We start from the raw sequence: 23,663 nt of genomic DNA on the forward strand, positions 1-23,663 counted from the left end.
TAGATGTACTAATGACAATATCCTAATGTAAATACTGGACGGGCAATGCTGAGTACTGGAAGCAGGGATGAACTAGTGATAAATATGATCCCAGATGGCAGCTCAGGCTGTAGCAACCGCATGATGACTGAGTGAAGAATCTAGTGGAAAGCTGGGGAGGTAAGCAACAGAATTAGCACTCCAGATTTCATAAGACCAGAATTCATTGTATTCAGGGAACTGCTAGTTAGAACATGCTTGGCAGCAGCTGTGAAAGAGAAGAATGCTCAGGAGAGATGGCTAGGGTTTAAAGGAAAATTATTGAGACCTCAGGAACAAACTACCTTGCTCTGCAGGAAGACTGGGAATTTCATCTTAGCTAAGCAGCAAACTTCTTGATGAACTGAAACACAAAAGTATACAAGAGGTGGAGGCAAGGACTGGAAACCAAATAGGAATATAAAACATTGCTTGGGCGCTTAGGGACATTAAGCATAATAGTTCTGCATGGGTGATGCAGAAGGGAGTTCAGAGAAAATATGTGTCTACCACTGAATGTGGGAGTCCACCTAGTGAGAGATGGTACAGAAAGCACTTAAATATGCAGCACCTTTTCTGCATCAGTCTCCATAGGCAAAGCTTGTCCCCAGGCATCTGCATCTTCCAACAGAGCTTGAGAAGGAAAGGGATAACCAACAGTGGGGAAGTCCTTGCTTCTGTCTAGTCCACCTGCTACTTAGTGAAGCTGGAATTACTAAGAGAAGCTGGATGTATTCATATCCATGGCACTGGGTGTGACTCATCAAAGGGTGCTGAAGGAGTTCCCCTGTGTAATTACAAGGCCTATGTTTATCATTGGTGAAAAATGATGACACACAGGGAAGGTCCCATATGACTGGAAAAAAGCTAATGTTATGCCCATCTTTAAAAAAGGCAGGAAGAAGGATCAGTGAAACTGTAAGCTGCTCAATTTCACTTTAGTTGTTTGAAAGATCACAGAATATGTCCTCTTGGTATTTATTGCTAAGGATGTGAAGGACAAGAAGATAACCGAGAACAGCCAACATGTATTTACCAGGGAAAGTAATCATGCTTGACTAACCTGATTGGTTTCTATGACGAAGCGACTGTTGCCTTTTATCAGTTCTTTTCTGATACTTAGCATGCCTTTGCCCTGGACCACTACTATGGTATCATTAAGTGGTTTTCAGTCTACTAAAACTGAACTGCTTCCCTTTGATTCCTTATTTCTATGTGCTTTATCAACACAATCATATTGGATTTTTGGGGCTATTTTAACTCTTCCAAGGATGTTATATTACATGTATTGTCATAGGTCAATTCTTAAACTGCTTTATTTTCAACTATGTCCACAGCTGTATTTGAACCAGGTTAAGTCAATGCTGTTTTTCCTTCACCCTAACTAGTGGTTTCATGAAGCACTCACTGACAGTGTCCACAAATATAGTTTTGGCACTACAACCCAAAATAACATTTGCCCATTCTGTATGGAGTAGTTGTGGTGTCCTATTGGTGTTACATTCATTGCTCTAGCAGTCCGGTAGTCCTCTCTTAATTGCAGTTGGTGTTACTGTCCTGAGAGGACAGTTGTTAAGAAATGAGGAGAGACTTGGTGAAGGGCCTGAAGCAGGAAACCTGAGGGACCTGAATTCCCTGAACAGCATGAGCATGGAGAAATATTAACACAGGACTCCAGTGCTGGACATACAAGAGCTGAAAGGAATTCAGATTCACAATTTCTGCCTCTTTTGAGTGCAGTCTGTTTGGTATGAGTCTACTGTTCAACCAAAAAGGAGGACAAGGCCATTGTCAGTATATGTTCCCAATAACTGAATGCCTCATCTTTCTCCAAGCATCTGTGAGTGGCAGCTGAATATACAAGGAAATTTGGCAGGCCTCTATCCCTATATGAAGAATTATTTTGTGAAGGTTGTGTGATCAAATCAGATCTTAAATGCCCTCCACATTACTGTATTGCACTAGACAAGAATTCAAAATTACCACACTAGTCCTCTGGTAATGGGCAGCTCTTCTTCCTAATCCATGTGAAAAGATTAGCCTTCTGAGATATTCAGCTGTCCCTGTAACTTGTGTAGTGAGCTCAGGGGTGAGCTCTGGGTTTGGATTCCAGTCTGGGGCCCAAAATGTGGGTCCTGCAGTGCCAGAGCACTCTTGGAAGGGGCTCCTACAGCACAGGGCATTATCTGATGTTGTATACGCTGGACCCCAGACATTGTTTTTCTAACCTTTTTCCTGTGTTATTCACTGAGATATTTTAATCATTGAAATGCAAATGACCAGGAGAAGAATGTGTTTAGATCTGGAGGATCTGAAGAAGTTTAAGTGATTACACCCTTTCCTAAAACTAGATCAGTTAGTCTCTTGGACTACCAGCAAATCTCCTTTTCCTATATCATCAGTATTACACAAGACTGCCTGCTACCTCTAATGCTCTGGTACAGGCAGTACTGTGTTGTTAGATCTTTCTGGGACTGTGAATGTGTAAATATGCATATTTTGATGTCACAGCAGTGCTAGACTGAGGATTTATCAGAATGCATAGTATCTGGAACTATATGCTGAGGTGATATATGTGATTGTGTGTATAAGCATGGCAGGGTAAGGCATGATGTTTTAGGGAGTTGTAGGTAGGGAGGGGCTATGGGAGCCTCTGGAACTTCAGATTTGACAGGGGGAACTGGTTATTTATGCAGACAATAATAGGACCAAGCATACGTCAAATGCAAGTAAAAAGTGTAAGAGAATGAACGGTGAGAAAACAGAGTTTCTTGGGAAATCACTTTTTAAATGAAATATGCACAAAAACATATATTATCTATACATGCACAAGTATATATTTTAATTTGATACCTCAAAAGTCAGCTCAGGAATCTATTAAAGAGCTCCATTTCAAAGTAGAGTCTCCCATTACTTGGTTTCAGGCTTCCAACTCACTGTATTTCAAACCCTCTCAGCTATTAAGAGTGTCCTATACAGAAACCTCATCTGTAATACATTTTGACTTTCTGCTTTTTAGAAAATACCACTGAAAAGTGGCTCTTAACAAAAATTATTTGCTTGTTTTTGACATACTTCTGCTGTTCCTTTCAATGCATGTGTTCCTAAAGCATCATAGACATTATCATCTCCATTGCATGACTGAAAAGTTGTCATATAAACATACCAAGGAAACTACCATGGGTCAAGCAGCAAATCACTGAGAAAGCCAGCAATAGGAACCATAAGTCCCTGCATCCAAGTTCTCTAAGTGCCTTGAGTAGTCTAGATTCTCTCCTTAACACTCTTGACAAATTATTTATAGATGTATTCACATAGTCAGTAAGATATAAAAATGTTCTAATTATATCACTCAAATCAAATGACAATTATGCCCTTAGTTTGCCAGACAATGCTTTGCCAAAGAGGGTTTGCCAGAAATGTTTTGACCGAAGAAAGGGGGAGCATCTGCAGCATCTGCAGACGTGACACTATAAAATCTCCAAGGGACAAGTCTGGCCTGTCTCCACGGAAGGCTTCAAGGTAAGTGCATGCATTTTGTGAGCTTGAAGAAAGAGGCCAATGTCCTTGCAATATCCCATTCCATTTCTCCTGCCTCTGGCAACCATTTCCACGAGGGAGTGCTCATGTAAACAAAAATTTTCAATATAATTTCAATGCATGTCTGTATCTTCAATCTATAATTTGTCTCTGGAATTCCATGCAGCAATAAGAAACAACTGCCATTCCTATTTCACAGGGTTGGCAAGTTTCCAGGATACAAGCCTTTCTCCAAAGGTAATACCCTGAATAATGCACTCCTAGACTACAGTTTAAGACAAGACTTTTATACAGCTGCATGCGTTCTTTTCATAAATCCTCTTATATTTCTGCCAACTTTTGCTTAGGCTGGACTGTTGAAAATAGGGAAAATCTGAAAAGTGAAGTAATTTTTCATTTTTAGCACACAATGTAATACTTTTAACAAAAAACTACTCTCTCGAAGATTCATCAGTCATAATTAAGGACCAGAACAGAGAGTGATTTTCCCTGGCTGTAGATTCTTTTATGTGAAGACCTCAAATCTGGTCAGAATTCATCAAGGTGATTTACCAAACTGTAGTGAATATTCAGATGTTCTATGTACTATTACAAGGCCTATGTGTTTTAGAAGACTAAGTCTTACCCTTGAGAGGGACTTAGGTACTTTTAAGTTCAAATCAAAGTGGATTTCAGTGGTTGCTTCTAAGAAACTTTCTGGGAGACTAGCTAGCAATTTATTAGCTAAAGAGCAAGGAGTTTTCTCACTGATATAGATTATATTATTATTCTCAGTGATCCACAACCTTTTTTTCCCAACTGGACACCTCTGCTGACGTACTTTCAATAAAGTGCAGACATGGCCTCTGCAGACTCTGAGATGGCTGTTTTTGGGGAGGCGGCTCCTTATCTCCGAAAGTCAGAAAAGGAGAGAATCGAGGCCCAGAACAAGCCTTTCGATGCCAAGACATCGGTCTTTGCGGCCCATCCTAAAGAATCCTTTGTGAAAGGGACAATCCAGAGCAAAGAATCAGGGAAGGTCACTGTCAAGACTGAAGGTGGAGAGGTGAGCAAAATTCAAGCTTCAGATCAGCATTTGATTGCCACTCTGAGCTTTTAGCTGACATACATGGATCTCTCATTTCCTTGGCAGACCCTGACTGTGAAGGATGATCAGGTCTTCCCCATGAACCCTCCCAAGTATGATAAAATCGAGGACATGGCCATGATGACCCACCTCCATGAACCCGCTGTGCTGTACAACCTCAAAGAGCGTTATGCAGCCTGGATGATCTACGTAAGTACCAGCAGCAGTCTTCCTTTGGGTAGCAGGAGGAACTGCTCTGCCAGGCTAAGTGGAAGCCAACGTGCTGTCTCCCTTCCTCACAGACCTACTCGGGTCTCTTCTGCGTCACTGTCAACCCCTACAAGTGGCTGCCGGTGTACAACCCGGAGGTGGTGTTGGCCTACCGAGGCAAGAAGCGCCAGGAGGCCCCTCCACACATCTTCTCCATCTCTGACAATGCCTATCAGTTCATGCTGACTGGTGAGTGCTTGATTTACTTTGAACTGCTCTTGCAATGAGCTATCTGTAAAGGGAAATGTAGGGTATTCTCTGGAAATATGGTGCAACACTTAAGATATTGTGTGAGTGAAATTAATGGAAGATTAATGCATTTAACTGTAACGGTCTGTGTGATCTAAGTGTCTGTTCCTATTAGAATCAATAAAGACCTGGACCTAATGAAAATAATCTAGAAGGAGTAAATTCACTGGAAATAAGACACCTGTTTTTCTGGTGGAGACTTTACTGACTGTAATGGGATCTTACCTAACTGCATATATTTATGTAGCTTAATCACTAAACTAGTCTCAGCTGGAGAGTACAGAGTACAATAATATCACACATACCCTATAAATGATGTGTACAGAGTCAATTAAAATTTGCAAGCATCAGTGCTAACAAGTAAAACAGAGTATCTCTGCACTGAACAGGTACATAAGCTTCACTTGATTATTATGCAAATGGCATTCATGATGGAAAGTGACCGGGTGGTCTAAAGTACATACAGCCTTTAATGATCTATGTAACCCCTACAATGATCTATGCAACTGTAAATCAATTGCACCTTACAATGAAAAGTAAACCTCAGAAAACAATGTCAAGGAAAAAATAAAGCTTTTAGCATTTAAATTGAATGGCTTTAAAAAAGTTCTTTCTGCTTTCCTCTCTTCCTTCCACCTCTTATTTTCTCTTCCCTATGTGTACACTGAAATCAAAGGTGTGCAGGATTTTAGATCTTCTTTTCCTGTTCTTTTATTACAAACTGGGAAATAGATCCAGAATAGAAAAATGAGAAATTAACCTTGTCTATGTATGATCTCAGGAATACATAATTTCTGTATATATAGGGGTTAAAAAAAAAAAAAAGTGAAAGAGATTGGTTCAATGTTTCTGTTATTCCTGACGCCTCCACATTTCCATAAGATTACTCAGGAAAATTTTAGTTTCGTGCTGTCAAAGCCCAACCTCAATATTTTTGTTACATGTACTTACCTAGAAAGAGAGAAATAAGTAGCCTGATGAGAAGACAGTATCTTGAAAGGCATAGGACTATAAAAGCTACTCTGTCTTTACTGATCCATTTGATAATACCTGAAGTACTGCTGGGAGCATCAAAAGTACCCACTAGAATTCCCAGAACTTTTCACTGTCTTCTGTCCCTGCATTTTTCTGGAAGCTTCAGTTCATATTTTTCTCCTAATATTTGAGTTCTTTGTTATTCATAAGCACTAGGAAAAGCTTTCTTATTTCTGTCTTTTCACAGATCGCGAGAACCAGTCAATCCTGATCACGTACGTACACTCCCTGCCCGGGTCCCTGCGGGGCTGCCCGGTGCCAGGGGCCCTCCTGCCTGACCACACGCTCTCTGCCTCTCTCTTTGGTTTGACAGCGGAGAATCCGGTGCAGGGAAGACTGTGAACACAAAGCGTGTCATCCAGTACTTTGCAACAATTGCAGCGAGTGGGGATAAGAAGAAGGAGGAGCAGCAGTCAGGCAAAATGCAGGTGAGTCAGGAAGAACAGGCTGACCGCTTGACATGTAATTGCCATGTCAACTGAATGCTGTAACTGAATAATTATCATCGTGCAGGGAACGCTTGAGGATCAAATCATCAGCGCCAACCCACTGCTGGAGGCCTTTGGAAACGCCAAGACCGTGAGGAACGACAACTCCTCACGCTTTGTAAGTTGTTGCTTTAGACAAAATCCCTCCTCATTATAACAGTAGTGATGGGCTAGTCGTATTCTCACATAAGGAGATGGCAATGAAATGCATCCAGGCTGAAATGCTGCTTCTTCTCCTCAACAGGGCAAATTCATCAGAATCCACTTTGGAGCTACAGGCAAACTGGCTTCTGCTGACATTGAAACTTGTAAGAGACTCCCCTTGTCTGATCACATTCCTTCTAAACCCCCCAGTTCTTATGCTAACTCTGTCCTACTGTCCTTGCCAGATCTGCTGGAGAAGTCCAGAGTCACTTTCCAGCTCAAGGCAGAAAGAAGCTACCACATATTCTATCAGATCACCTCCAACAAGAAGCCAGAACTAATTGGTACAAAGTTCACTAACTTTTTTGAAGGAAGATCACTGATCAATATCTCATTGTGTCATCTGGAAAGCTAAAGTAAGCTTGTTTTTTCCCTTTTATTGCTTTCAGACATGCTCCTCATTAGCACCAACCCTTACGATTTCCACTTTGTGAGTCAAGGTGAAATCACTGTTCCAAGCATTGATGACCAGGAGGAACTGATGGCTACAGATGTAAGTAACTTATCAAACAGGTCATCTGGTGGATAGGAGCCCTGGTACATAGACATTTACTTTACTGTTTCTGTTGCCAGAGTGCCATTGATATCCTGGGCTTCACTGCTGATGAAAAGACTGCCATCTACAAGCTGACAGGGGCTGTCATGCACTATGGGAACTTGAAGTTCAAGCAGAAACAACGAGAGGAGCAGGCAGAGCCCGATGGCACAGAAGGTATCAGCAGAGTCAGCAAACTTTCCAAAAGAGATTGTCTTTGTCACCAAAAGAAGGACTTGGGCAGATTTCAGGCTTTAAATATGCAAAAGCGTAAACTAAAAAAATACTTGTTCAATGGCTAGATGACAGTTGAGATGTATCTCATCTAATGATACCTGTAATTTTATTCTGGGACTACTTAATAAGTAAGAGATCTAGTGTACACTGCCAGGAAGCCAGGAGGCATGGATGTCAATTCCTGTAACATTATTAGTCATACTTTTGTTGGAATACACCTTGCAATCTCTGCTGTATTGTGGAGTAGTGAAGTGGTTCAGCCCTAACGGGATGGGAGACTGTGCTCCTATTCACCCTCACCTATTGGGGGGAACTCTAATGTGAGATGTGTATTTGATTAGTCTCTGTCACAGCAGAAAGTACAATCCATGCCTCCATCTTTCTGAGTGACGAATCCTCTTGCTATATGACTAGAAAGTGTGAAGTCCCATAGTCATGCCTGAAAAAGGCTGAAAGCAATGAGTTTTCTTGAAGAACATTTGTAGAAATCGAAGCTCAGAATGTGTTGTAGACTCTGAATCCTGAAGATGACAGAGGAATTAGCTTTGTAGCTTTGATTCAGATATTTTTGTGCAACTCTATAACAGTGAACACTGCTGTTACTTTTGAGACAGTCCCTGTCTCAAAATTTGGTCCTAAGGACCTAAGGACCAAATTTTAGGAATTGTGCAATATTTATTTCTCTCTCACTCTTTTCTGGTATTTAGTGGCTGACAAGGCCGCCTATCTGATGGGTCTGAACTCAGCTGACCTGCTCAAGGCCCTCTGCTACCCCCGAGTCAAGGTTGGGAATGAATATGTGACCAAGGGTCAAACTGTGCAGCAGGTAGGAAAAATGTGGCAACCAGGAACATGCTTTGATGATTCCCATTGATTCTCCTCTGCTGTGTATAGTAACCTCCAAACCTTTCTCCTTGCTTTAGGTGAACAATTCAGTGGGTGCTCTGGCAAAGGCTGTCTATGAGAAGATGTTCTTATGGATGGTTTTTCGTATCAACCAACAGCTGGATACCAAGCAACCCAGACAGTACTTCATTGGTGTCCTGGACATTGCTGGCTTTGAGATCTTTGATGTAAGGAACACAGTTTTCCTAGCATTTTCATAGAAGGACAACTGAGAGTAAAGGGAATTTTAAGAGTCATTTTTGATAGAAGTTAGTATCTTCCTACACTTATTTGCAGGGCTTTTGGAATCACCTTTTTTAATCCTAAAAAAAAAAAAAAAATAGAAAACTAATCTCCTAATTACACTGAACTTGAAAACTTCTCTCTTTTCTAAATGCAAAGCCTATCCTAGAGAAATAGCATAGGAAAACTACACAGGAAGAGGCCTTGTATTTGAAGTATCACCCATGATGAATTAGGATTGCACAAGAAAACACCTTGCTATTATTGCTGAACCTTGAAAATTTTGCATGTCTTTTTATGTTTGGCAGTTTAATAGCTTTGAGCAGCTGTGTATCAACTTCACCAATGAGAAACTGCAACAGTTCTTCAACCACCACATGTTCGTGCTGGAGCAGGAGGAGTACAAGAAGGAAGGAATTGAATGGACATTCATTGACTTTGGGATGGACCTGGCTGCCTGCATTGAGCTGATTGAGAAGGTATCCTTCCTGTTCAGGTGTATTATATGTTGGGTCTTCCATACTTGCCAAGAGACATACTTAAGAAGCATGTGAGAATATTCTGGCTTTTTCAAACATATACCCTGTGAAAGTGGCAACAGGGTGGAAGTGAGATCAGACTGAGATACCAGGACTTTTGGTGAGAGTATTCATTTCCAGATTACAAAATGAAGTTATATAAAAGGCTGTCATGTTCTGTAAGTACCTATCAGTAAAGAAGTTTTATGGAGAGGATAGTATTTTGCAATGTCGTATTTGTAATTTTTTCATCAGCAAAGGCATTTATATAAGTTCAAATGAAACAGCAACACTGAAAAAAGTTGAGCCTTGGTTAATTTTCTCTGACTTATTGTCATGAAATGCACAGGAACAGCTTTCTCTTCTGACTCCAGCAACTTTCCAACCAAGGGATGTCTCCTTTCTAATCTGTTTCCTCCCTCTTGTCTGTTGTAATGTCTTCCAGCCCATGGGCATCTTCTCCATCCTGGAAGAGGAGTGCATGTTCCCCAAGGCAACTGACACCTCTTTCAAGAACAAGCTCTATGACCAGCATCTGGGCAAGTCCGCCAACTTCCAGAAGCCCAAACTTGTCAAAGGCAAGGCTGAGGCCCACTTCTCCCTGGTGCACTATGCTGGCACAGTGGATTACAACATCTCTGGCTGGCTTGAGAAGAACAAGGACCCCCTAAACGAAACTGTCATTGGGTTGTACCAGAAATCATCCGTGAAGACACTGGCTTTACTCTTTGCCAACTATGGTGGAGCAGATGCAGGTCAGATCTGTGAAAATTGTATTTTCAGTGTGGGACAATACTGACACAGATTTAAAGCAGTAAACACTAAACATTTAAAGTTGTTTTGTGTTCTGTAGTCTCCAATATGTAACATCCATATTTTAATAGTTTTTTTCTTTTCTTCCATTTGCAGAGGCTGGTGGTGGTGGCAAGAAGGGTGGCAAGAAGAAGGGTTCTTCTTTCCAGACTGTCTCAGCTCTTTTTCGGGTTCAGTACATTTGTTATCTCTTTGTAATATGAAGAAAGGGGGTGAGCTACTATTAAATTTGAAAGGGCTATTTTGTATTACTGTAATGGTGGTAAAATTCTTTGGAAATTCCACATGAGGTTTTCCAGGATCAATTTCAATATTGCTAATATGTCGTGTTCAAAAATTCAGTCTTCATAAATCATGAAAACCTAATCCTTTTTTTTTGTTTGTTTGGAGAGGATATTATTCAGATCTTTATATTTTTATGTCTTTGGGTTAGACTAGAACTCTAATTTTAGCATTCCTGCACTTCTGTGAGGTTGATATGTTGGGGAATTGAGAGTCTCCTTATAAACATTCTCCAAGGAGACATTTGTCTTATTTGAAAAAAAACCCACTTTTTTTTAACTTAAGTAGATTGACTTTAGAAGGCAGAACATAAAAACCCTAGAAGTTAATTACTTTGTGTGAAAGTGTGAAATTGTATTTTAGTTTCCACTGGATCAATAGCAACATAATAGTATTTCAGTATTTAAAAATGGTGTTCAATATCTTCAAATAGAAGAAATATTTGGTTTCTGTGGCTTTACCTAAGTGTTCTGAAACCCAGTTAATTTTGAGAAGTCGTAAAGTCATTACCATGGTCTTGATGCAGCAAACACTGGACATAGGAAACTCATATTACTAACTGGTCCCTCTAGGAGAACTTAAACAAGCTGATGACCAATCTACGGAGCACTCACCCCCATTTTGTCCGTTGCATCATCCCAAATGAAACAAAAACACCTGGTAAGACGCTCAAGCAGAAAGAGAACTTGCTCTGATACATCCATTCCCCTCTGCACTGGAAACTCTGGTATTCATTTGTGCTCTGCATTGCTAGGTGCCATGGAGCATGAACTGGTACTTCACCAGCTGCGGTGTAACGGCGTGCTAGAAGGCATCAGAATTTGCAGGAAAGGTTTCCCCAGCAGAGTTCTCTATGCTGACTTCAAACAGAGGTGAGAAAGAGCACTGCACTTCTCAGCATCTTTAAAAGCAATGTTGGTTCATTCATACCGGTTCATTCAGGCTGGGCTCTGTTGTCAAGAATAGCTGTACATGAGCTGGTGGCGGTCAGGAGCCAGCGTGCGTTGCTTGGGAAAAAAACAGCCTTCTCTTCCCCTTCCTCTTTTCACAGATACAAGGTGCTTAATGCCAGTGCTATCCCAGAGGGACAGTTCATTGATAGCAAGAAGGCTTCTGAGAAGCTTCTTGGGTCAATCGACGTGGACCACACCCAGTACAAATTTGGCCACACCAAGGTACAAAGCCTCCTTGACTCACTCACTCACTGTGTGCCTGTGCTTTGCTCTACCTGACGGTGATGTGTGGCAACGTTCCCTTTCTCAAGGTGTTCTTCAAAGCGGGGCTGCTGGGGCTCCTGGAGGAGATGAGGGATGAGAAGCTGGCACAGCTCATCACCCGCACACAGGCCAGGTGCAGGGGCTTCCTGATGAGAGTGGAGTACCAGAGAATGGTGGAGAGGAGGTAGACATTCCTCATCTTCAGTTAAAGTCACGGTACCAGGGGGAAAGTGTTGGCACTCGTCATACTGAAAATATTCAATGTACATTTTAATTATGCTTCAGGGAGTCCATCTTCTGCATCCAGTACAACGTTCGTGCATTCATGAACGTCAAGCACTGGCCCTGGATGAAGCTGTTCTTCAAGATCAAGCCCTTGCTGAAGAGTGCAGAATCTGAGAAGGAGATGGCCAACATGAAACAGGAGTTTGAGAAAACCAAGGAAGAGCTTGCAAAGTCTGAGGCAAAGAGGAAGGAGCTGGAGGAGAAAATGGTGGCCTTGCTGCAGGAGAAAAATGATCTGCAGCTCCAAGTGCAGGCTGTGAGTTTATCACCATTAATTTATCACTCAGAAAAGGAGTCCATGCATTCAGACTGTTCTTTACAAAGCAGAAGGTCAGACTATAGAAGACCAAAAGTCAGATATTTGCTGAATTATCCATCATATGTATGTGAAGTTGAGGAAATAAGTGTCTGGCAGTGGTGTGGTGAGCACTCTGACAGCCAGTGCAAAGAAGCAGGGAGCTCCAAGTGGGAGTCAGTGCTCTTGCCTTCAGAGGAAGGTGACAGATATAGCTAGCCAACATGAAATACTCAGAGCAGAGTTTTTCCTGAACCCCCAAGTCCCTCTGAGCAGAGTGAGTCCTGCAGGGTGTATCTCCATCTCACCAGAATGTAGAACAATGAATTCAATTTGGAGTGTAAATGTAAGCCAGAGTTGAAAGTGTTACTTGTGAATTCAGGGGCAGGAAAAGCCATCCACCCTTTGCTTAATAACTAGTGGTTAACCATTCACTCAGTAATTGGGAAATATAGCTGCAAATTTCTCCTTAGTGTAAGAATATATAGACACAGAGTTCCTGTTTCTGAGAAAAAGTCATACCATCCGGAGGGGTTTCTTCTTTCCTCAGTTGTTAATTGCACAGAAGAGCTCTGTATGCTTTAGACTTAACTGGTATGACTCAAGGTCATAAAGGAAATTTATAATGAAGCAAAAGTTTTCTTTTTTTTTTAACATTGTAGTTTTTTGTGTCTCTAATCTGGATTTTCTATGGTAGTTCCACTACAAACAACATCCTGTGGTGGTAAAATTATTAATATTTAAGATTGAGAGGTCTAGCTAAGAAGTTATTTTTATTGAAAGAACATTCCTTTCAACTAAAAGCTATCTTTCCGTAATGTACTTGTATTGGGGCTCCAGTCTGGGGGACACAATTTAGAACGGGTCAGACAGAAGCTTTATTAACTGTAAACACAGTGAGAGAACATTTGGACAGCATCTCCCCCTCTGCTCCCTTGTTCTCTGCCAGTTGATTGCAGAGACCCAACCTATATACTGTATCAGAAAAAAAGAAAGCAGTGAAGAAAAACAATCATTTCAATGTTAACAAAACCAGGTATCCATCCCTGGGAGGGATGTTCTACTTAAGTAGCTTGCTAAATGCAACAATTCTAAGGAATCAAACAGTAAATAACATGACAATATGGAGAGACTCACTATTGGTGGAGCTTATAGGAGTGGCACACCCAGTATTATCTTAGCTCAGAAGTGGAGAGTTGGAAACAATCATGGACTGTTAGCTTTTAGTTGAAAGGAATATTCTTTTAGTAAAAATAACTTCATAGCCAGACCTCTCAATCTTAAATATTAGTAATTTTACCACCACAATCCTATGAACCTTGTAGACACACAGCACTTCACAAAATAAAATATTGCTTAAAAATATACACAAAAGTATTTGATCTTCAAATGTCACCTTACAAAGCCATCTTATTCTACTCATTAAATTACTTAAATTACCAACTAAAAATGGAACACTGTACTTAATTACCCAGTTATTTGAACATTCCCATAGAAAACGGGAACCCCGTGTTACCTGTTTTCCCTAGCATATGGAGAAAATTAAATGTCCCATTGGACTTTCTTATAAGATATTTGCCTTTCAAATTCATTTGGGAAAAAACAAATTCATTATACTAAAAGCCCACCAAAGAGTAAGATGATGTGGTGATCAGTTGACACCAGCATATGCCACTTCAGACACAGTATGGAAGGATGACACACAAGTAGCTGATTTACAAGGGTAAGACCCCACTTGCACAAGCAGCAGTTTTAATACATTTAGAGAGAGAATAACATTTTTTCTATTAAATTATTGTTGAGACTACCAGAGCCTTTACTCCCAACATAATAATGGGTTCAGAAGGAATCAGCTACAAAAGGAAAGATATTGAATACTGTGTTTGTGAAGAGAAATGTCTCCAAGCCCTTTCTCCTCTAGGTAAATGAGGAATTCTTACACCTACCACATCTGTGAGACATTTTTAGGAGAGAGAAAAAAGTTTAGGAATCAAAATTGTTTCCAACTAAAGAAGCTGTATAATGCATCCCAGAGGAAAAAAAAAAAAAAAGATTAAAGTTGCTTGAGGAGAGGCCAAATACAGGCCACATTTTAATACACGCTTAGACAGAAAAGTTCAGAAAACAAACCAAGAAAATCTGTGTCTCCCCACCAGGAAGCAGATAGCTTGGCTGACGCTGAGGAAAGATGTGACCAGCTCATCAAAACCAAAATCCAGCTGGAAGCCAAAGTTAAAGAAGTGACTGAAAGGGCTGAGGATGAGGAAGAAATTAACGCTGAGCTGACAGCCAAGAAGAGGAAACTGGAGGATGAATGTTCAGAGCTGAAGAAAGATATTGATGACCTTGAGTTAACACTGGCCAAGGTTGAGAAGGAAAAACATGCCACCGAAAACAAGGTATGAGGCAGAAGATGTCACTCTCACAGAAAAGACCTCTGTTTTGTTATACAGTATAAAGGTTTAAACAACATTTTTTATCTGCACCTCCTCCCTTCATCTCAAAGGTGAAAAACCTCACAGAGGAGATGGCAGCCCTGGACGAGACCATCGCCAAGCTGACAAAAGAGAAGAAAGCCCTCCAAGAGGCCCATCAGCAGACACTGGATGACCTGCAGGCAGAAGAGGACAAAGTCAATACTCTGACCAAAGCTAAGAGCAAGCTGGAGCAGCAAGTGGACGATGTAAGCCCACAGGCACATGGCAAGAACAGGACAGGTATGGAGTTAAGCCTGGCTGGCAGAGCACTGATGGTCTTGCTCTTTTTAGCTGGAAGGGTCCCTGGAGCAAGAGAAGAAACTGCGCATGGACCTTGAGAGAGCTAAGAGGAAACTCGAAGGAGACCTGAAGCTGGCCCATGACAGCATAATGGATTTGGAAAATGATAAGCAGCAGCTGGATGAGAAACTGAAGAAGTAAGTGTGGCTGTGGGGCCCCTGAGTGCTGGGCTGGGGCACTTGTCTTTTTTTCTTTGAGCTCTAACCCGGTTTGCTTTGCCCAAAGGAAAGACTTTGAAATCAGCCAGATCCAGAGCAAAATCGAGGATGAGCAACTTCTGGGCATGCAGTTACAGAAGAAGATCAAGGAGCTGCAGGCAAGTCTCTGTCCCTTTTCCTCTTTCACCCAGCCTCAGGTCAGGTAAGAAGAGGGCCTGGGTGTGAAGGGTCCGTAATGTTCCCCAGGCCCGTATTGAGGAACTGGAGGAGGAAATTGAGGCAGAGAGGACCTCTCGGGCAAAAGCAGAGAAGCATCGGGCTGACCTCTCCAGGGAGCTAGAGGAGATCAGCGAGCGCCTGGAGGAAGCAGGAGGGGCTACCACAGCTCAGATTGAGATGAACAAGAAGCGTGAGGCAGAATTTCAGAAGATGCGTCGTGACCTCGAAGAGGCCACACTGCAGCACGAAGCCACGGCTGCCGCCCTGCGGAAGAAGCACGCGGACAGCACAGCTGAGCTTGGGGAGCAGATCGACAACCTGCAACGAGTGAAGCAGAAGCTGGAGAAGGAGAAGAGCGAGCTGAAGATGGAGATTGACGACTTGGCCAGTAACATGGAGTCTGTCTCCAAAGCCAAGGTACAGAGTTTCTGTCAGGTTACTGCCCTATGATACATGACCTGATGCATGATTTTGAACCTTCTGATTACATTTTGCTATCACACACAGTTGCATTGTTTTTCATCATGAGAACAACATGCTAGAGTTTAGTGATAGTCCTCTTTCCTTACATGTATTTGACATATAGGCAAACCTGGAGAAAATGTGTCGCACTCTGGAAGACCAGCTAAGTGAGATTAAGACAAAAGAAGAAGAGCATCAGCGCATGATCAATGACCTCAATACTCAAAGAGCGCGTCTGCAGACAGAAGCAGGTAAAACACCCCCTTACCCATCTGGAATGGGAGAACCTGTAACCGATGATGTCAAGAAAGAGTGATGTTTTACTCAAATTGGTCTATACTCTGTAAGCTGATATACAGTACTTTAAAGACACATTGGTTTAGTATTGCTTTTTAAATTACAGTCTATCTGTAAAATTTCTCAGGTGAATATTCACGTCAGGTGGAAGAAAAAGATGCTTTGATATCTCAGCTATCCAGAGGCAAACAGGCATTTACTCAACAGATTGAGGAACTAAAGAGACATTTAGAGGAAGAAATAAAGGTAAAGGTACTTCCTGTAGTGGGTTTGACTTTGGATTCAGATTCCATTTTCTTTCAGGATATTTCCTACCCTCACATAAAATCAGAATATGTTAGCCATGTCAATTTAATTTGCGAGCTCTCAAACTAGATGGACAATTTTGCCACCTCCCTCTCTAGTTTGGGAATAAAAGTTGTGGAGGACATCGCCTCCAAACCTGTGTACTGAGACAGGGAAGGACAACTTTCCAACATTGGAACAGACTGCCCAGGGAAGTGGTTGAGTCACCATCCCTGGAAGAATTTAAAAGACGTGTAGATGAGGTGCTTAGGGACATGGTTTAGTGGGCACGGTGGTGTTGGGTTGACGGTTGGACTCGATGATCTTAGAGGTCTTTTCCAACCTTAATGATTCCATGATTCTATGATTCTAACTTTAGTCTTTATTCAGATTAATGATGGCATATAAAAAAAGGTTGAGACATATCTGAAATAATGCATTTCTTATTCTACTTTTCCATAATGGAAGCTGAAACTTTAGAACATATTTAAAAGGATTCAACAATTTCCAGCTTTATAGTTGTCTTTTAGAATTTAGCCATCATCTCTCTTGAGGTAACACTCTAGATTCTGATGAATGAAGCGATAAGAAGCTGCTCAGAACATGGAATCAATGTACCTTTTTTCCTTGGGTTGCAGTTTAAATGTCAGATTCAAAGAGTTTTAAACAACTTTCCCTAAGTTAACATTCTATTGTCTTACAGGCAATTCATTGTAACAATCCCATTGACTCCCCAGGCCAAGAATGCGCTGGCCCACGCCTTGCAGTCTGCTCGCCATGACTGTGACTTGCTCCGGGAACAATATGAGGAGGAGCAGGAAGCCAAGGGGGAGCTGCAGCGCGCCCTGTCCAAGGCCAACAGCGAAGTGGCCCAGTGGAGAACCAAATACGAGACGGATGCTATTCAGCGCACGGAGGAGTTGGAGGAGGCCAAGTATGTGGTGGTAGGATGTGAAGAAGCCAGGGGGGACTGAAAATTCAAAGGCAATATTGGAAGAGACATACACCTAGATATTCTGAGGAATAGGTCATGGACTTGCTTTGGGAAAGGATAACAGAAAGTGGGTATCTTTATCCTATAGAATGTTTAGTAGTTTAGTAAAGGCAAAGGCTAAAAACGGCATAAATTAAGACCTTCACTCTGTGTGACTGCAGACTGCAAAATGATTAAGCGTGCTCTTGCAGAAAGTAGACTGGTTCCTCTGTGCTAACTGTGAGCTGTGCTTACATCTTCCAGGAAGAAACTGGCACAGCGCCTGCAGGATGCAGAGGAACATGTTGAAGCTGTGAATGCCAAATGTGCCTCCCTGGAAAAGACAAAGCAGAGGCTGCAGAATGAAGTGGAGGACCTGATGATTGACGTGGAGCGATCAAATGCTGCCTGCGCAGCTCTGGATAAGAAGCAGAAGAACTTTGACAAGGTCTTTTGGGCTCCAGGCCTGGGGTTCCCGAGCAGAGCATCCCCTCCTGATTGCCACATCCCTACTGAGGTCCTGTTTCTTTTCAGATCCTGGCAGAATGGAAGCAGAAGTATGAGGAAACGCAGGCTGAGCTGGAAGCCTCCCAGAAGGAGTCTCGCTCTCTCAGCACGGAGCTGTTTAAGATGAAGAATGCCTATGAGGAGTCCTTGGACCACCTGGAAACGCTGAAGCGTGAGAACAAGAACCTGCAGCGTAAGTCCCTGGCCCTCTGCTCCTGGCAGGGCTTTCTCACTATCCACCAGTACCCACCGCTCCACCTGGGCCTGTGCCTGCAGGTCTGCGAAGATGGCTGTCACCTTGGTGTGGCAGGGCCCTTCCCATTCGGCTCTGTGCCTGACCATGCCATTGGTCTTTGTTCCCACAGAGGAGATTTCCGACCTCACGGAGCAGATTGCCGAGGGAGGAAAGGCGATTCACGAGCTGGAGAAAGTCAAGAAGCAGATTGAGCAGGAGAAATCTGAAATCCAGGCTGCTCTGGAGGAAGCTGAGGTACATGCCCATAATCACTGGTGTCTGCACTAAAAATATGAGCAATGGGGAAATATGGCTACAAACTGCTTGGTCCCCCTCTGTTCTGTCTTGGGAGCGCAGCCAGCTGAGATTTCCTGAAATATTCTGTAATTACCTAGAAAGCAAGCAGCAGCTTTATCGATGTTACAAATGTTTGTGTCCACTTGTCCAGGCCTCCCTGGAACATGAAGAGGGGAAGATCCTGCGCCTCCAGCTTGAGCTCAACCAGGTGAAGTCTGAGGTTGACAGGAAGATAGCAGAGAAAGATGAGGAGATCGACCAGATGAAGAGAAACCACCTCAGAATTGTGGAGTCCTTGCAGAGCAGCCTGGACGCTGAGATCAGGAGCAGGAATGAAGCCCTGCGGCTGAAGAAGAAGATGGAGGGAGACCTGAATGAAATGGAGATCCAGCTGAGCCATGCCAACCGCGTGGCTGCCGAGGCACAAAAGAACCTGAGAAACACACAGGCAGTGCTCAAGGTCCGTTCAGCAAAGCTACAGGAAGAGAAATGACATCCCTGACATTTTTGGCACCCAAGCGCACACTGTCGCCTTGCAATTTCTCTTGTCTCTTCTACAGGATACCCAGATACACTTGGACGATGCTCTCAGGACACAGGAGGACCTGAAGGAGCAGGTGGCCATGGTGGAGCGCAGAGCAAACCTGTTGCAGGCTGAAGTTGAGGAGCTACGGGCAGCCCTGGAGCAGACGGAGCGGTCGAGGAAAGTGGCTGAGCAGGAGCTTCTGGATGCCACTGAACGTGTGCAGCTCCTCCATACCCAGGTAAGGGCATGGTGCAAAAGCAGCTGTGTTGACGCTTGACAAACACAGAGGGCTGCTATATACCAGAGGATAGGGAGTACTAGAATGGCCTCTCTACTGCTGTCCACAAGGAAAGCCATGCTCAGTGCCCATCACCTGAGCCCACCACTCACATTTTGTAAACAACCATTTATACAAGAATTCCAGATTTTGAATTGCAAGCTTGAAGAGTAAAGTCTTGTCTCAGGCTGTAGGTTTGGTGTTGCAGGCCTCAGAGTACAAGTCTTGCAATCTCTCTTTGCACAGAACACCAGCTTGATCAACACCAAGAAGAAGCTGGAAACAGACATTGCCCAAATCCAGGGTGAAATGGAGGATACGATCCAGGAAGCCCGCAATGCTGAAGAGAAGGCCAAGAAGGCCATCACGGATGTGAGTCGGGGGCTCCTTTCACTGCTGATGGTGGATGTATTCTCCCCCAAACTCTCTCCAGCCCCAAAATGGCTTTGTCCCTTTGCTCTCATCAGGCAGCCATGATGGCAGAAGAGCTGAAGAAGGAGCAGGACACCAGCGCCCACCTGGAGAGGATGAAGAAGAACCTGGACCAGACGGTGAAGGACCTGCAGCACCGTCTGGATGAGGCCGAGCAGTTGGCACTGAAGGGAGGCAAGAAGCAAATCCAGAAGCTGGAGGCCAGAGTGCGTAGGGCTGGTATTTGTGCACCTGCAAGCATGTCACGTAGGCAGCCAGCAGGGAAGCTCCAAAGATGGGCTTCTCATTGCAGGTGCGGGAGCTGGAGGGGGAGGTTGATGCTGAGCAGAAGCGCAGCGCTGAAGCCGTGAAGGGTGTGCGCAAGTACGAGAGGAGGGTGAAGGAGCTGACCTACCAGGTAAGGCAGGAGGCCTCCTTGGGCTGACAGACCCTCTTCGCAGGAAGTAAAGATTTTTGCGCGTGATTGCCAAGGGGAATTGCTAACTGATGCGGTGGGGAAACCAATTCACTCTCTTTCCTGCTTACCGACCACTCTAGTCTGAGGAGGACCGGAAGAATATTCTCAGGCTGCAGGATCTGGTGGACAAGCTGCAAATGAAGGTGAAATCCTACAAGAGACAATCTGAAGAGGCTGTAAGTATCACTCTGAGTGCTTGGCAAGAAACACTTTCCAAGTGGGTAGCGCGGTCATTAAGGAGGCGAATATAAGAAACTTGGAAAGTGCCACTGGTCAATAATGGAGGGCTTCAAGTTCTTTGAAATGCTTATAAATTAGCCCAGCCTTTGAGAATGAAATCAATGAGTGAATAAGAAGTTTAATGAGGAGGGCAAGTGCACATAACTCTTTTTTGCATCAGAACAACAAAGTAGTTTGTAAGAAGGAGTTCTTTTTAATAATACTGACAGTACAATATATTAAGAAGTTTTGAAAAGAACGTATTTTCTGAATTTTGAAACTCATATAGCTCTCTTCACGGAAGATGCCTGTGACCCTTGCAATTCAGAGAAGCTTGGTAGTTATGTGGAAGCAAATGACCTGCCAAAACTCCAGAACCCTGTGCCTAGGACCAGAAAACATGGCATAAGAAATCCTTCTGATTCCGCGTATGCTCATCTACTACAAGGAATGCCACATTTTGGATACGGCCAGGGAAATTTCAGCAGATAGAGGTGTGGGAGGTACACTCCCAAGCCACATTGTGCACTGCAGTTAGAATTGTGCAAGGAGCCTTTGCCTTTCCCTGGGCATGCTACAATCAGGGATGAACTGAGGGAAGTCCTGCAGCCCGTGAATTTATGAATGTCTGAGCATGGCTTCTCTGCTGCTGCAAACAGTCCAGTACAGACAAGGGCTTCTGGACTCAGATAAGGGGATTTGTGAGAGGGACGCTGAGGAGATCTCATGGACTGTCTCTTACAAATTCCTAACCCCACCTCAGGGTCTGCAGAGGTAGTTAAATATTTAATTCCAGTGCAAACAAAATCTGATTTCCAGCTGCCCAGTTTGCTTCCTTCCCACATTCCTGAGCAGAATTATGTTCAAACCTTGTTGTGCTCTGTCTACAATGGATCTTCTAAAAAGGGGAGGATGAGGAGGTCTGTGTGAGGCTTATGTGTAAGCAGTGGTGGGTGGGGGATGGAAGTTTGTGCCTTCCCCCGGGGAAGAGCCGCAGCCCCGCAAGGCCGAGGCGCAGGAGGAAAGAACCCCTGCCCTGGGCTCCTCACCACCGACTCCCTCTCCCCGCACAGGAGGAGCTGTCCAATGTCAACCTCTCCAAGTTCCGCAAGATCCAGCACGAGCTGGAGGAAGCCGAGGAGCGGGCTGACATTGCAGAGTCACAGGTCAACAAGCTCCGAGCAAAGAGTCGGGAGTTTCATAGGAAGATAGAAGAGGAAGAGTGAGGATGTCATGAGGCAGCAAAGTGACCTGAGGGCAGCACAAAATGTGAACCTCTTGGTCGCTTTCTTCTGCAATGAGTCTTTGTACCCACCTCAGTGTCTATAGAATAAAGACCATAGATTCCTCTGCATACACACTATGAACAGTGCCTTCTTTGGGGTTTTTTCTGATCAAGCTTGGGATATTGCATTGCAGCACGAGTTTTCTTACTTTTCCTGGCTGGGGGTAGGGAGAAGCCAATGCAAACTCTGGATTGAGGACCCGCAAACTTAGAGGCTGGCCATTCCTGTGGAGACTGCTGATAGTCCAGCCTGTGCTCTCTTCTGTCTCCAGCAGCTCCTTGCCCTGCTCCCACCCTCACATACTCTTAATGCTTCTCCCATTGTCCTTTCAGCACAACGTACTTCCCATGTGAGAGGCAAGAGAGGGTGATCCCTTTCCTTTTTCCTTTCCCTGCTTTTGTTTGTGATCCCGGCAGTCACAAACCCTAAACATCAGTCTCCGAGTAAGTTATCAGAAGTCACAGTACCCTGCACTGTGAAGGACCGACAGTTCCTTGGCAGAGACGATTTTCGGCACACTGAGCACTGTTACGACACATCGATAGTGCCCTCTCTCTTACCCTAGATTCCCTCAGCTGCTGCCACTGCCTGCTCCCAGTTTCTCTGCAGGGGACAAAACACTGAGCCCTGCCTGGGGCCACGTGCTGGAAGGACTGCCCCTTCGGGCCCATTTCTCACACACTGCGTGGCACCAACACACCTCCTCAACACATCCCCTCAAAGGTCAGCCTTGTCACCTCTCGCACAACAGGCTGCATGTGGCATTGCCTCAGGCAAGAGAAAAGAAGAAAACTGGTGGGTGTACCCCTCCATTCCTTCCTCGCATACCTGCACCTCGCTTTTGGCCTACCTACAGGCTAAACAGACAATATATTTTTGGGAAGAAGGGAAAGGGATGAGGGAAGAAGGGAAGGGGGAACTTGTCAAACACTTTTTCCTTCATTCAGGCCCTGATCTGAACAGCAGAGGCACAGTGGGCACGTACAGCTACGAAGTCTCATGTGCTCTATCAGCCGTCTCAGCTGGATTATTCCGACGCATTAAGCCTTGCCTCTAGTTTGAGTGAAAGACTCACGGACAGTGCCAAGGTACGTTAAAGACAAGCCCACGGGTGTCTGCCTAAGCCGATGTTTTCATAGAACCGACAGCTCTTGGCTTCCGAGTAACTTCTGTCCCTTATTTTCAGGGAGATCACACAGCCTTGGAGGATTTTCTCAGAAACCTCAAAGACTGCAGGGCTGTGTATACAGTGAACCAAACACAGGTTAGCGGTAACTGAGGGCTATTAAGGTAATTGGGAAACCCTTTCAGCAATATCAACTTACTTACACAATTGCACCCACTGTTGCAGCACTGCCTGTCTGAAGCGTTCACCGCCAGTCACCCCAGCTGACTCCAGGCTGCAGGATCCCTTGGTGCAGACCAATGTGGAGTGAACGAGAAACACATTAGCAGCAGCTGAGGAGTGAGGTGCCACTGGCACTAAAAGGAAACAAGAAGCAGACTCAGGAGCAGAGGCCAGCGTACGCGTTGATGTCGAAAGCTTGTGACGGTCCACAGCTTCCCACCTCTGTCTACCGTAGAAGCGCTAGTATTCAAAAGCTGAGGTGGGTCCTCCACGGAGCATTGAGCCTAGCAGGGCCGCAAAGATGGGAGTGGGGCTGGTGTTGTGGGCTGAAGGGACGCAGGCTGTGCAGAAAACGATTGTGCCCAAGCCTGAGGCAGGTAGCCCCTGAATGCTTTCCACCTTGATTTGCTTACAGTGGTTTCAAGGGAGAGCTTGCCAGTGGAGCTCCTTGGGGTGATGGGAGGTGGTAAGGACTGACACCGTCTGCTTAGTCTAAGCTTGTAGAAGCCAATGCCAGAGGCTTTGTCTCCAAACAGATGCTCACACTGCTGGGAAGTTGCAACCGACAGCTCCGTGGCTGTACGCCTATGACAGCAATACCCAAAGGGCTCTCACCTTACCTGGCTCCCAAGTGCAGCCTCACCAGCACACCAGCTCTCACAAGGAAGTCCAGCCTGCTTCCAGTGTCACTAGCGAGCATTGGCAAGCAGAACCTCTGGCAGTGCTGC

The 23,663-nt window shown here is 44.1% G+C and overlaps 1 protein-coding gene and 1 long non-coding RNA gene across 5 annotated transcripts in view; one reads left to right on the forward strand and one right to left on the reverse strand.

Moving 5' to 3' along the window:
- The window catches only part of LOC143167985 (uncharacterized), a 46,744-nt gene that overhangs the window by 13,656 nt on the left and 9,425 nt on the right, over window positions 1-23,663 (reverse strand). For 3 of the 4 annotated variants that reach the window (XR_012996646.1, XR_012996647.1, XR_012996645.1), the window contains exons 3-4: window positions 23,551-23,663; window positions 22,917-23,069 (exon numbers count right to left, since the gene is read on the reverse strand). This is a non-coding gene — a long non-coding RNA (uncharacterized LOC143167985). The remainder of the gene's footprint in view (window positions 1-22,916; window positions 23,070-23,550) is intronic. The other variant, XR_012996648.1, reaches the window with a different exon arrangement.
- LOC143167978 (myosin heavy chain, skeletal muscle, adult-like) lies at window positions 3,758-21,661 on the forward strand. Its single transcript, XM_076353977.1, has 39 exons — window positions 3,758-3,795; window positions 4,333-4,603; window positions 4,691-4,834; window positions 4,927-5,083; window positions 6,366-6,393; window positions 6,492-6,606; window positions 6,692-6,784; window positions 6,911-6,974; window positions 7,056-7,154; window positions 7,260-7,363; window positions 7,444-7,582; window positions 8,350-8,468; window positions 8,566-8,715; window positions 9,079-9,249; window positions 9,734-10,043; window positions 10,198-10,271; window positions 10,956-11,043; window positions 11,138-11,255; window positions 11,435-11,558; window positions 11,648-11,784; window positions 11,886-12,141; window positions 14,337-14,579; window positions 14,687-14,863; window positions 14,949-15,094; window positions 15,183-15,273; window positions 15,362-15,751; window positions 15,921-16,047; window positions 16,221-16,339; window positions 17,116-17,312; window positions 17,616-17,799; window positions 17,886-18,051; window positions 18,224-18,348; window positions 18,542-18,850; window positions 18,951-19,154; window positions 19,440-19,565; window positions 19,661-19,831; window positions 19,918-20,022; window positions 20,163-20,258; window positions 21,375-21,661. Exons 2-39 carry the CDS (start codon window positions 4,397-4,399, stop codon window positions 21,525-21,527), a joined length of 5,826 nt encoding a protein of 1,941 aa, XP_076210092.1. The 5' UTR covers window positions 3,758-3,795; window positions 4,333-4,396; the 3' UTR covers window positions 21,528-21,661.

Source organism: Aptenodytes patagonicus, chromosome 16 (genome assembly GCF_965638725.1).
Source record: "Aptenodytes patagonicus chromosome 16, bAptPat1.pri.cur, whole genome shotgun sequence".
NCBI classification, from domain to species: domain Eukaryota; kingdom Metazoa; phylum Chordata; class Aves; order Sphenisciformes; family Spheniscidae; genus Aptenodytes; species Aptenodytes patagonicus.

Excerpts from the sequence above, each read along its gene's own strand:
- LOC143167978 (XM_076353977.1), top strand. The coding sequence starts at position 4,397 with ATGGCCTCTGCAGACTCTGAGATGGCTGTTTTTGGGGAGGCGGCTCCT. Across the intron at positions 8,716-9,078 it reads CTGGCTTTGAGATCTTTGAT|TTTAATAGCTTTGAGCAGCT; the intron begins GTAAGGAACACA and ends TATGTTTGGCAG. Across the intron at positions 14,864-14,948 it reads TGGAGCAGCAAGTGGACGAT|CTGGAAGGGTCCCTGGAGCA; the intron begins GTAAGCCCACAG and ends TGCTCTTTTTAG.